General features: G+C 41.1%; 1 protein-coding gene across 1 annotated transcript in view; it reads right to left on the minus strand.

The window, feature by feature from the left end:
* Nucleotides 1–1804: 1804 nt before the first annotated feature.
* The window catches only part of LOC141776387 (P2Y purinoceptor 14-like), a 14698-nt gene continuing 1948 nt past the window's right edge, over nt 1805–14554 (minus strand). The window contains exon 2 of the mRNA XM_074649923.1: nt 1805–3077. Coding sequence (XP_074506024.1) covers nt 2029–3075 — 1047 coding nt within the window. The 5' untranslated portion in view covers nt 3076–3077 and the 3' untranslated portion in view covers nt 1805–2028. The remainder of the gene's footprint in view (nt 3078–14554) is intronic.

Consider the following 14554-nt stretch of genomic DNA (forward strand, 5'->3'; position numbering starts at 1 on the left):
ATTATGTTATATTATATTATATTATATTGTGTTATATTATACTATATAATATTATATTATATTTTATTAAATTATATTATATTGTATTTTTTTTATTGTATCATATTATACTATATTTTATTTTATTATATCACATCATATTGTATTATATTATAGTTTATTATATTATATTATACTATACTATATTATATTTTATTATATTATATTATATCATATTATATATTTTATTTTATTATATTTTATAATATATTTAAATATATTATATTATATGATATTATATTATATGATATTATATTATATTGTATTTTATTATAGTTTATTTTATTCTATTATATTTTATAATATATTTAATTACACAATATTATATTATATTTTATAATATATTGAATTATATTATATCATATTATATTATATTCCTATATTTGACCAGCTGCACTATTTTATGTTTTAAATTCCCCTTCTTACTTGTGTGATTTTATATTTATTTTATAGCAGCATTAGAGCAGCCTGAGAACAAAAAATATTGCCAACGGCTGCTTCTATGAAATTATTGTGCATATGACAAATAACTTTAATATTAACATCTACTATACAAAAAACTGTTGTTTTGTCTCACTGCATATTACTGTGTGATTTTATTTGATGAGCTGTGTGCTCCGTCTCAAACGTATATAAAAATTAAAGTTATTATAATCTAACAGAGAAGAGAGTGACCTCAGAGCCACAGAAACCAGATCAGCTGAATTTACTGAGAAGTGGACGGTTGCCGTGGTAACGCCGGAGGAGAACTGAACTCACCAGCCGTCTCTGGTCCCGTGAGTTCGATGCCCAGCGATTGCGTCCACTTTCACTTCCACATCACCACTTCCTGTTCTCTCCTTCACGCTGGTGACTCATCAATAAACACAACTGAGACTGTCAATCATTATTTAATATCTATACTTTAATATATATATACTGATATTTATATACAATTATACAAGTCTGCATTTACACAGGACCACATCTCTATCCTTGATTCCTCTCCTCGTCTCCTCTCCTCGTCTCCTCTCCTTGTACCCTCTTTTCTTCTCTCCTTGTCTCCTCTCCCTGTGTCCTGTCCTTATCTCAACTCCTCTCTTGTTTCCTCTCTTTTTCTCCTCTCTCTGTCCTCTCCTTGTGTCTTTCCTTATCTCCTCTCTTCTCTTGCCTCCTCTCCTTGTCTCTTCTCCCTGTGTTGTCTACTTGTCTCATCTACTTGTCTCCTCTCCTTGTCCCCTCTACTTGTCTCTTCTCTTGTCTCTTCTCTTTGTCTCCTCTCCCTGTATCCTGTCATTGTCTCCTTTCCTTATCTCTTCTCCTCTCTCTTTTTGTCTCCTCTCCTTTTCTCTTCTCTTGTCTCTTCTCCCTGTGTCCTCTCTTGCCTCCTCCCCTTTTCTCCTATCCCTTTGTCCTCTCCTTGTTTCCTCTCCTTGTCTCCTCTCTTGTCTACTTTCCTCTCTTGTCTCCTCTCTTTGTGCCTTCTCCTTCCCGACAGTTTCCTCAGCAGTGACTCTATTGTCTCCTCTCTTGTCTCCTCTCCTTATCTCCTCTCCTCCTCTCCTCTCCTTGTCCCCTCTCCTCCTAGACTCTGGCCGGTGGTCAGCGACCTCCTCCTGTCTCTCCTCTCTTGTCTCCTCTGTCCTGTCCTCTCCTTGTCTCCTCTCCTCGTCTCCTCTCCTCCTCTCCTCTCCTTGTCCCCTCTCCTCCTAAATGTGGCTCAGACTCTGGCCGGTGGTCAGCGACCTCCTCCTGTCTCTCCTCTCTTGTCTCCTCTGTCCTCTCCTCTTCTCCTCTCTTGTCCCCTCTCCTTGTCTCCTCTCCTTGTCTCCTCTCCTTGTCTGCTCTCCTCTTAAATGTGGCTCAGACTCTGGTCGGTGGTCAGCGACCTCCTCCTGTCTCTCCTCTCTTGTCTCCTCTGTCCTCTCCTTGTCTCCTCTCTTGTCTCCTCTGTCCTCTCCTCGTCTCCTCTCCTTGTCTACTTGTCTCCTCTCCTTGTCCCCTCTCCTCCTAAATGTGGCTCAGACTCTGGCCGGTGGTCAGCGACCTCCTCCGGTCTCTTCTCGACAGTTTCCTCAGCAGCGACTCTCTGAAGGTTCGGCACATCAGGAAGTAGATGATGGGGTCGAGGCAGACGTTGAGCGCCGACAGGAAGAGCGTCCCCTCCTTCAGCTGGAACAACAGGAAGCGGGCGTCCGGGCTGAAGCCCGACTCCGGCATCTGGCTCAGAGTGTACGGCACGCGGCAGACGTGGTACGGCACGAAGCAGACGAAGAACACCGCCAGGATGCTGAAGATGCTGCGGTTCGACTTCCGGCAGACGTCGCTGTTGTCGCGGCGCACGCGGCGGTAGGACTGGTAGACGCGGCAGGCGATGTAGGTGTAGCAGTAGGCGAGGACCAGCAGGGTCACCCAGAACAGGCCGACGCTGAGGAGCGTGGACACCCGGTGCCACTGCATGCCCAGCGGCGTCTTCAGCTGCATGCAGTGCCGCGAGCTCTCCTCGTCGGCCGGCCGGCTGGTCAGCACCACGTTGGGCAGGACGCAGACGAGGAGGAAGCTCCAGGTGAGGAGCGCCAGCACCCGGGCGAAGCCGACGCTCTGCAGGACATGCAGCGAGGACACGCCGCCCAACCGGGACCTGCAGGAGGATGAGGAGGAGGAGGAGGAGGAGGAGGTGTGTCTGACGATCTTAACGTAGCGCTCGAGGCTGATGAGCCCCATGAAGAGGATCCCCACGTACATGGACGAGTAGAAGAGCACGGCGGTGTAGCGGCAAGTGACCACGTGGAGGCGCCAGCCGCCCAGACCCAGCTGAGCCGCCAGCCTGAAGGGGAAGGTGGTCAGCATGAGGAGGTCGGCCACCACCATGTTCTTCAGGTAGACCACCAGGCCCGAGTCACTGGGCACCCTGAAGAAGATCCAGGCGGCCACGCCATTCAGGGACGCCCCGACCACGCAGATCACCAAGTAGAGCGGCGGGAGCACCTGCTGGGTGAAGATGCTGCTGAAGTCTGATTGGTTGCCGGGGAGACGGGTGGCGTTGAGGTGTTCCATCACTGGAAACACACAAACAACACAGTTTGAACATAATGAACAGTAGATGTCACAGTAGAAGTACGTTTCTCTGTCAGGAGAACTCTTAATAAGTCTCTTTTACATTTAACAAAGGCCGTGTCGGTGTGTTAACTCCCCACAGAAGCCTTTTATGTTCATGAACTGAACACACAGCGCTGTGTTTACACGGGGACACGTGCACAAATAAAAAGCGTCTTGAACTCCTGTTTGTCCTGCTGTTCACACACACTTCCCTCCTCCCACCACCGATTCATCCCGGTCCAACACACACTGTGGTCCTCCTCCATCAAACGCCTATCAAAACAGTCCGCGCTGACACCAGGACGCCTTCTGTTTTCCTGTCCTGATTCTTTTATTTTTAGCCCTCGTCTTGTCTCGAACCTGTGACTTCTGCTGTCGCCAAATGATTGTTTCCCCGAGTTGATCTGTACAGAAGTTCAACTTTTAAACACTAAAGCGATCACACGCCGGCTTCTGCTTCTCACTTGGAAACGGTCAATATCAAGTTAATAACTTTAAAAATATCATGATTCTGACTTCCTGTGTTTATGTTATATATTTTTTAATATTATATATTATATATATATTTTGATTTTAAAGTCATAAATTTACGAAAATAAAATGAAGATATTCTGAGTTTAATGGGACACATTTACGAGAAGAAAATCACAAATTTACGTCACATTTTAACTCACAAATTTATAATAATAATAATAATAAATTCAACTTATAAAGCGCTTTTAAAGAACTCAAAGACGCTTATGAGATTTTAAAGTCATTAATTTATGAGGAAAAAACTCCGATATTCTGAGATTAATGTGGCACATTTATGAGAAAAAACTGACAAATTTATGACACATTTTAAAGCCAGAAATTTACGAGAAAAAACTCACGTATTCTCTGAGATTAAAGAGGCAAATTTACGAGAAAAAAACTCACAAATTTGCGAGATTTTAAAGTCATACATTTATGAAAAAAAACCTCAATTTTTATCAATTAATTAATGGTAAAACATAATAATAATAATAAAATAATACATTTATTTTTGCTACATTTAATATCATATTCATTTATCGAGTCATTTATTTATTTATTTATATTTAATTTAATTAATTGATAAAAATGTAACATCATTTGATATTTTTGTTATAATTTGTTTCTTTATTTATTCATAATTAATTAATTAATTCCCTTATTTATTTACTCTTCTGTTTAATTTTTATCTTTTATTTATTTATGTATTTATCTGTATTATTTATTTATTTTGCATTTATTTCGTTTACATTTATTTTCAATATAATTTTTTTTTACATTTAATGACATATTTATTTATTGAGTCATTATATATTTATTTATTTTTTACTTTGGCAGGTGCCATCCTCCATACTTGGGGTCATTATAATATCCTGGCGAGCAGGAAGGAGATCAGGACATTTAATTATCTCATACATCTAGAACAAACTGTCATTTTTCTCCTACACAGACTTTTGTTTTAGCGATTCCTCTAAGCTGACTCATACTTTATTGGCTGGTAATTTGGATGACACAGACGAACAAGATGCTGATCAGCAGCAACAACTTCTGCTTTCCGCCTTCTAGATGACCTGGCGCAGGAAGTGATGCAACGATCCTCTTCGCTAGAAGAGCTGAACGTTCAGAGGAAGCGTGTTTCTAGATTGTGTGCAACGATTAGAGCTGAAAATAGGGTGGTTTCATCAACTCAGCTCACAGTGAAAAAACAGACGTAGTAGAAAAGGATGTGAGTGATCAACTCGTTATCAGTCAACTCACACAACGAGGGAAAACATCTGGATAAACTCATGGTCCAGATGTTTGTCTCTCTGCCTGTCCACCTGTGTACTGTGAGCTTCATGTATTCAACACCAGTGATTCACAATCAGAAAGAAAAGATGTTTGAGTAGTTTACAACTGTCTGTTGATAATAATGAAATGACAGCTTAATAATTACCTGTAAATGGTGCTAATATTAAAAATAATCATGAACCCGTCAGTCATGAAGGTCACATGGTTTATTACAGAACCGGCTCATGTTGTTAACCAGCGTCTAAAATACTATTTGGAACATCTTTTATTAGTCACATTGATCGTTTTATTGATCAGCTTCAGTGTTGTTGAAATCACAACTTAAACAGATACCAGTACTTCTACTTTATAGCCACCATAATGTCATAAAGTTGTATTTATACTGTACACATTTATTCAGAGAGGCAGACATAATGAAATTATATTTCACTGTTTATTTGATTTTTAATTAAATTTTATTTTATTTATTTTTTATTCATTTCAATATATATTTTGTGGGAGAAACCTGAGCACCAGGAGAATCCCCTTACTGATATATGATGGATTGACTTCTTTTTTTAAACACTCTAATTACCTAAAAATATATAAAAAAAATATTTGGAGGTAATTTAGAGTGTCCAGTTAGACTCATGCATAACTAGGAATTGTGGGAGAAACCTGAGCACCAGGAGAAAACCCCTACTGATATATGATAGATTGACATTTTTTTGAATACTCTAAATTACCACCAAATATATTTAAAAGTCTTTGGGGGTAATTTAGAGTGTCCAGTTAGCCTCACGCATAACTAGGAATTGTGGGAGAAACCTGAGCACCAGGAGAAAAACCCTACTGATATATGATAGATTGACATTTTTTTGAATACTCTAAATTACCACCAAATATATTTAAAAGTATTTGGGGGTAATTTAGAGTGTCCAGTTAGCCTCACGCATAACTACGAATTGTGGGAGAAACCTGAGCACGAGGAGAAAAACCCTACTGATATATGATAGATTGACATTTTTTTTGAATACTCTAAATTACCTAAAAATATATTTTAAAAATATTTGGAGGTAATTTAGAGTGTCCAGTTAGCCTCATGCATAACTACGAATTGTGGGAGAAACCTGAGCACCAGGAGAATCCCCTTACTGATATATGATAGATTGAAATTTTTTTGAATACTCTAAATTACCACCAAATATATTAAAAAGTATTTGGGGGTAATTTAGAGTGTCCAGTTAGCCTCACGCATAACTAGGAATTGTGGGAGAAACCTGAGCACCAGGAGAAAACCCTTACTGATATATGATAGATTGAAAAACAAATTGGAATACTCTAAATTACCTAAAATTATATTTAAAAAATATTTGGAGGTAATTTAGAGTGTCCAGTTAGCCTCATGCATAACTAGAAACTTTGGGAGAAACCTGAGCACCAGGAGAAAACCGCTACTGATATATGATAGATTTAAAAAAAATGTAATACTCTAAATTACCTCCAAATATATTTTAAAAATATTTGGGGGTAATTTAGAGTGTCCAGTTAGCCTCACGCATAACTAGGAATTGTGGGAGAAACCTGAGGACCAGGAGAAAAACCCTACTGATATATGATAGATTGACATTTTTTTTGAATACTCTAAATTACCACTAAATATATTAAAAAAATATTTGGAGGTAATTTAGAGTGTCCAGTTAGCCTCATGCATAACTAGGAATTTTGGGAGAAACCTGAGCACCAGGAGAAAACCCCTACTGATATATGATAGATTGACATTTTTTTTAATGCTCTAAATTACCACCAAATATATTTAAAAGTATTTGGGGGTAATTTAGAGTGTCCAGTTAGCCTCACGCATAACTAGGAATTGTGGGAGAAACCTGAGCACCAGGAGAAAACCCTTACTGATATATGATAGATTGAAAAAAAATTGGAATACTCTAAATTACCTAAAATTATATTTAAAAAATATTTGGAGGTAATTTAGAGTGTCCAGTTAGCCTCATGCATAACTAGAAACTTTGGGAGAAACCTGATTACCAGGAGAAAACCCCTACTGATATATGATAGATTTAAAAAAAATTTAATACTCTAAATTACCTCCAAATATATTTTAAAAATATTTGGGGGTAATTTAGAGTGTCCAGTTAGCCTCACGCATAACTAGGAATTGTGGGAGAAACCTGAGCACCAGGAGAAAAACCCTACTGATATATGATAGATTGACATTTTTTTTGAATACTCTAAATTACCTAAAAATATATTTAAAAAATATTTGGAGGTAATTTAGAGTGTCCAGTTAGCCTCATGCATAACTACGAATTGTGGGAGAAACCTGAGCACCAGGAGAAAAACCCTACTGATATATGATAGATTGAAATTTTTTTGAATACTCTAAATTACCACCAAATATATTAAAAAGTATTTGGGGGTAATTTAGAGTGTCCAGTTAGCCTCACGCATAACTAGGAATTATGGGAGAAACCTGAGCACCAGGAGAAAACCCTTACTGATATATGATAGATTGAAAAAAAAATTGGAATACTCTAAATTACCTAAAATTATATTTAAAAAATATTTGGAGGTAATTTAGAGTGTCCAGTTAGCCTCATGCATAACTAGAAACTTTGGGAGAAACCTGAGCACCAGGAGAAAACCCCTACTGATATATGATAGATTTAAAAAAAATGTAATACTCTAAATTACCTCCAAATATATTTTAAAAATATTTGGGGGTAATTTAGAGTGTCCAGTTAGCCTCACGCATAACTAGGAATTGTGGGAGAAACCTGAGCACCAGGAGAAAACCCTTACTGATATATGATAGATTGAAAAAAAATTGGAATACTCTAAATTACCTAAAATTATATTTAAAAAATATTTGGAGGTAATTTAGAGTGTCCAGTTAGCCTCATGCATAACTAGAAACTTTGGGAGAAACCTGATTACCAGGAGAAAACCCCTACTGATATATGATAGATTTAAAAAAAATGTAATACTCTAAATTACCTCCAAATATATTTTAAAAATATTTGGGGGTAATTTAGAGTGTCCAGTTAGCCTCACGCATAACTAGGAATTGTGGGAGAAACCTGAGCACCAGGAGAAAACCCTTACTGATATATGATAGATTGAAAAAAAATTGGAATACTCTAAATTACCTAAAATTATATTTAAAAAATATTTGGAGGTAATTTAGAGTGTCCAGTTAGCCTAATGCATAACTAGGAATTTTGGGAGAAACCTGAGCACCAGGAGAAAACCCCTACTGATGCATGATAGATTGACATTTTTTTGAATACTCTAAATTACCTAAAAATATATTTAAAAAATATTTGGAGGTAATTTAGAGTGTCCAGTTAGCCTCATGCATAACTACGAATTGTGGGAGAAACCTGAGCACCAGGAGAAAACCCCTACTGATATATGATAGATTGACATTTTTTTGAATACTCTAAATTACCACCAAATATATTTAAAAGTATTTGGGGGTAATTTAGAGTGTCCGGTTAGCCTCACGCATAACTAGGAATTGTGGGAGAAACCTGAGCACCAGGAGAAAACCCTTACTGATATATGATAGATTGAAAAAAAATTGGAATACTCTAAATTACCTAAAATTATATTTAAAAAATATTTGGAGGTAATTTAGAGTGTCCAGTTAGCCTCATGCATAACTAGAAACTTTGGGAGAAACCTGAGCACCAGGAAAAAACCCCTACTGATATATGATAGATTTAAAAAAAATGTAATACTCTAAATTACCTCCAAATATATTTTAAAAATATTTGGGGGTAATTTAGAGTGTCCAGTTAGCCTCACGCATAACTAGGAATTGTGGGAGAAACCTGAGCACCAGGAGAAAAACCCTACTGATATATGATAGATTGACATTTTTTTTGAATACTCTAAATTACCTAAAAATATATTTTAAAAATATTTGGAGGTAATTTAGAGTGTCCAGTTAGCCTCATGCATAACTATGAATTGTGGGAGAAACCTGAGCACCAGGAGAAAACCCTTACTGATATATGATAGATTGAAATTTTTTTGAATACTCTAAATTACCACCAAATATATTTAAAAGTATTTGGGGGTAATTTAGAGTGTCCAGTTAGCCTCACGCATAACTAGGAATTGTGGGAGAAACCTGAGCACCAGGAGAAAACCCTTACTGATATATGATAGATTGAAAAAAAATTGGAATACTCTAAATTACCTAAAATTATATTTAAAAAATATTTGGAGGTAATTTAGAGTGTCCAGTTAGCCTCATGCATAACTAGAAACTTTGGGAGAAACCTGAGCACCAGGAGAAAACCCCTACTGATATATGATAGATTTAAAAAAAATGTAATACTCTAAATTACCTCCAAATATATTTTAAAAATATTTGGGGGTAATTTAGAGTGTCCAGTTAGCCTCACGCATAACTAGGAATTGTGGGAGAAACCTGAGCACCAGGAGAAAACCCTTACTGATATATGATAGATTGAAAAAAAATTGGAATACTCTAAATTACCTAAAATTATATTTAAAAAATATTTGGAGGTAATTTAGAGTGTCCAGTTAGCCTCATGCATAACTAGAAACTTTGGGAGAAACCTGATTACCAGGAGAAAACCCCTACTGATATATGATAGATTTAAAAAAAATGTAATACTCTAAATTACCTCCAAATATATTTTAAAAATATTTGGGGGTAATTTAGAGTGTCCAGTTAGCCTCACGCATAACTAGGAATTGTGGGAGAAACCTGAGCACCAGGAGAAAACCCTTACTGATATATGATAGATTGAAAAAAAATTGGAATACTCTAAATTACCTAAAATTATATTTAAAAAATATTTGGAGGTAATTTCGAGTGTCCAGTTAGCCTCATGCATAACTAGGAATTGTGGGAGAAACCTGAGCACCAGGAGAAAACCCCTACTGATATATGATAGATTGACATTTTTTTGAATACTCTAAATTACCACCAAATATATTTAAAAGTATTTGGGGGTAATTTAGAGTGTCCGGTTAGCCTCACGCATAACTAGGAATTGTGGGAGAAACCTGAGCACCAGGAGAAAACCCTTACTGATATATGATAGATTGAAAAAAAATTGGAATACTCTAAATTACCTAAAATTATATTTAAAAAATATTTGGAGGTAATTTAGAGTGTCCAGTTAGCCTCATGCATAACTAGAAACTTTGGGAGAAACCTGAGCACCAGGAGAAAACCCCTACTGATATATGATAGATTTAAAAAAAATGTAATACTCTAAATTACCTCCAAATATATTTTAAAAATATTTGGGGGTAATTTAGAGTGTCCAGTTAGCCTCACGCATAACTAGGAATTGTGGGAGAAACCTGAGCACCAGGAGAAAAACCCTACTGATATATGATAGATTGACATTTTTTTTGAATACTCTAAATTACCTAAAAATATATTTTAAAAATATTTGGAGGTAATTTAGAGTGTCCAGTTAGCCTCATGCATAACTACGAATTGTGGGAGAAACCTGAGCACCAGGAGAAAACCCTTACTGATATATGATAGATTGAAATTTTTTTGAATACTCTAAATTACCACCAAATATATTAAAAAGATATTTGGTGGTAATTTAGAGTGTCCAGTTAGCCTCACGCATAACTAGGAATTCTGGGGAAACCTGAGCACCAGGAGAAAACCCACGCAGACACAGGGAGAATATACAAACTCCCCACAGCCGGACAGGTGGAGGTGTCTCAGTGAGGCTGCAGTGCTAATCACTAATCACTGAGGAGGGATGTAGGGGTGGAGGGACGGTGATGACGTAGAGAATGAGGGGGAGGTTGAGAGAGGAAGGTAAGGGTGGAGGGAAGACGGGAAGGCGAAGGGGGGAGGAAGAGGGATCTGCTGGTATCCAACCTGAGCTGCAGCCTCCTCTACCTGACTGTTGCCGTCACGCTTCAGGAAGAACCTGCGCATCCAGCGAAAACAACCTTTCTTCTTCTCTTTCTTCTCCACCCCCTCCCGCTCCGTCTCTTCCTTTTTCATCTTCTGTAATGTTGTCTCTCGATCCTCGGTCCTCCTGCGAGAAAAGACTCCTCTCATCTTCTTCTTCATTTTCAGGCAGATGTCCTCCAGGAGCTTCTTCTCAACCTCCATGTGTTGGACTGTGGTCTCCAGGCTCTGTTCTCTGTCCGTCAGGTCCTTGTTGACGTCCTCCAACTGACTGACCTTAGTCTTCCAGATCTGGTCTTTTTCTGTCAGGACCTTTGTGACATTGTCCTCCAGAGCCTTGTATTTGGCCTGCCAGGCGTCCTCTCTCTGTCGGAGTTCATCTGCAGAGCTCAACAGCTCGGTTCTGGTCTCCACGAGCTTTTCATTGAGACTCTTCTTCTCCTGGAAGAGACCAAAGATCACAGCGTCCTTATCGCGCTGCTCCTGCTGGAGATCAAAGATCACAGCGTCCTTATCGATCTGCTCCTGCTGGAGATCAAAGATCACAGCGTCCTTATCGATCTGCTCCTGCTGGAGATCAAAGATCACAGCGTCCTTATCGCGCTGCTCCTGCTGGAGATCAAAGATCACAGCGTCCTTATCGATCTGCTCCTGCTGGAGATCAAAGATCACAGCGTCCTTATCGCGCTGCTCCTGCCGGAGATCAAGGATAACAGCGTCCTTATCGTGCTGCTCCTGCTGGAGATCAAGGATCACAGCGTCCTTATCGATCTGCTCCTGCTGGAGATCAAAGATCACAGCGTCCTTATCGCGCTGCTCCTGCTGGAGATCAAGGATCACAGCGTCCTTATCGCGCTGCTCCTGCTGGAGATCAAAGATCACAGCGTCCTTATCGCGCTGCTCCTGCTGGAGATCAAGGATCACAGCGTCCTTATCGCGCTGCTCCTGCCGGAGATCAAGGATAACAGCGTCCTTATCGCGCTGCTCCTGCTGGAGATCAAGGATAACAGCGTCCTTATCGTGCTGCTCCTGCTGGAGATCAAGGATAACAGCGTCCTTATCGCGCTGCTCCTGCTGGAGATCAAGGATAACAGCGTCCTTATCGTGCTGCTCCTGCTGGAGATCAAGGATCACAGCGTCCTTATCGCGCTGCTCCTGCTGGAGATCAAGGATAACAGCGTCCTTATCGCGCTGCTCCTGCTGGAGATCAAGGATAACAGCGTCCTTATCGCGCTGCTCCTGCTGGAGATCAAGGATAACAGCGTCCTTATCGTGCTGCTCCTGCTGGAGATCAAGGATCACAGTGTCCTTATCGCGCTGCTCCTGCCGGAGATCAAAGATCACAGCGTCCTTATCGCGCTGCTCCTGCTGGAGATCAAGGATAACAGCGTCCTTATCGTGCTGCTCCTGCTGGAGATCAAGGATCACAGCGTCCTTATCGTGCTGCTCCTGCCGGAGATCAAGGATAACAGCGTCCTTATCGTGCTGCTCCTGCTGGAGATCAAGGATCACAGCGTCCTTATCGCGCTGCTCCTGCTGGAGATCAAGGATAACAGCGTCCTTATCGTGCTGCTCCTGCTGGAGATCAAGGATCACAGCGTCCTTATCGATCTGCTCCTGCTGGAGATCAAGGATCACAGCGTCCTTATCGCGCTGCTCCTGCCGGAGATCAAAGATCACAGCGTCCTTATCGCGCTGCTCCTGCTGGAGATCAAGGATCACAGCGTCCTTATCGCGCTGCTCCTGCTGGAGATCAAGGATCACAGCGTCCTTATCGCGCTGCTCCTGCTGGAGATCAAGGATAACAGCGTCCTTATCGCGCTGCTCCTGCTGGAGATCAAGGATCACAGCGTCCTTATCGCGCTGCTCCTGCCGGAGATCAAGGATAACAGCGTCCTTATCGTGCTGCTCCTGCCGGAGATCAAGGATAACAGCGTCCTTATCGTGCTGCTCCTGCTGGAGATCAAGGATCACAGCGTCCTTATCGATCTGCTCCTGCTGGAGATCAAAGATCACAGCGTCCTTATCACGCTGCTCCTGCTGGAGATCAAGGATCACAGCGTCCTTATCGTGCTGCTCCTGCTGGAGATCAAGGATAACAGCGTCCTTATCGCGCTGCTCCTGCCGGAGATCAAGGATAACAGCGTCCTTATCGTGCTGCTCCTGCTGCAGATCAAGGATCACAGCGTCCTTATCGCGCTGCTCCTGCTGGAGATCAAGGATAACAGCGTCCTTATCGCGCTGCTCCTGCTGGAGATCAAGGATAACAGCGTCCTTATCGCGCTGCTCCTGCTGGAGATCAAGGATCACAGCGTCCTTATCGCGCTGCTCCTGCCGGAGATCAAGGATAACAGCGTTCTTATCGTGCTGCTCCTGCTGGAGATCAAGGATCACAGCGTCCTTATCGATCTGCTCCTGCTGGAGATCAAAGATCACAGCGTCCTTATCGCGCTGCTCCTGCTGGAGATCAAGGATAACAGCGTCCTTATCGTGCTGCTCCTGCTGGAGATCAAGGATAACAGCGTCCTTATCGCGCTGCTCCTGCCGGAGATCAAGGATAACAGCGTCCTTATCGTGCTGCTCCTGCTGGAGATCAAGGATAACAGCGTCCTTATCGTGCTGCTCCTGCCGGAGATCAAGGATTACAGCGTCCTTATCGATCTGCTCCTGGCGGAGATCAAGGATAACAGCGTCCTTATCGTGCTGCTCCTGCTGGAGATCAAGGATAACAGCGTCCTTATCGTGCTGCTCCTGCTGGAGATCAAGGATAACAGCGTCCTTATCGTGCTGCTCCTGCCGGAGATCAGGGATTGCAGGGTCCTTATCGTGCTGCTCTTTACGGAGACCACGGATAACAGCGTCCTTATCGCGAATGTGCCACGTCAAATGGTTCACTCTGATCTGGAGTTGAGTCTGCTGCGTCTCCCAGCCTCGCTGCTCCTGCCGGAGATCAAGGATTACAGCGTCCTTATCGATCTGCTCCTGGCGGAGATCAAGGATAACAGCGTCCTTATCGTGCTGCTCCTGCCGGAGATCAGGGATTGCAGCGTCCTTATCGTGCTGCTCCTGCCGGAGATCAGGGATTGCAGGGTCCTTATCGTGCTGCTCTTTACGGAGACCACGGATAACAGCGTCCTTATCACGAATGTGCCACGTCAAATGGTTCACTCTGATCTGGAGTTGAGTCTGCTGCGTCTTCCAGCCTCGTTGCTTCTCAGCAAGGTCCAAAGTAAAGTTGTCCTGCAGTTCCTTCTGCTGGGCTTCCAACAGTTGGACTTTTCTTTCCCAGGCGATCTCCTTCAGAGCGTCGTTTTCTTCCTTGAAGGTTTTCAGTTCTTTGGTGAACCAAAGCTCCTTAGAGCTCAGTAACAATGATGCTTGATCCATGGAGATGTAAATAATGTACTCACCCTACTGTCGACTGTCAACGTTAAACTGTTTAACCTGAACGGTAAATTAACCTGAATGTTAAATTAACCTGGATGTTAAATTAACCTGAATGTTAAATTAACCTGAATGTTAAATCAGCTTGTCAAAAACTGTCTGGTTCACTAATCTTCTCCTATAAGTAAAATTTTAGATTAAAGCCAAACTCAGCATCACAGGAATCACAGCCGATTCTAGAACATCACATTGTGATGTCATGAGACAGTTTGGAATACAGCCTTACCTGTGATGTCATCACATTCTCATGTCATCATGTCATCACAT

This window comes from Sebastes fasciatus, chromosome 11, assembly GCF_043250625.1.
Source record: "Sebastes fasciatus isolate fSebFas1 chromosome 11, fSebFas1.pri, whole genome shotgun sequence".
NCBI lineage: Eukaryota > Metazoa > Chordata > Actinopteri > Perciformes > Sebastidae > Sebastes > Sebastes fasciatus.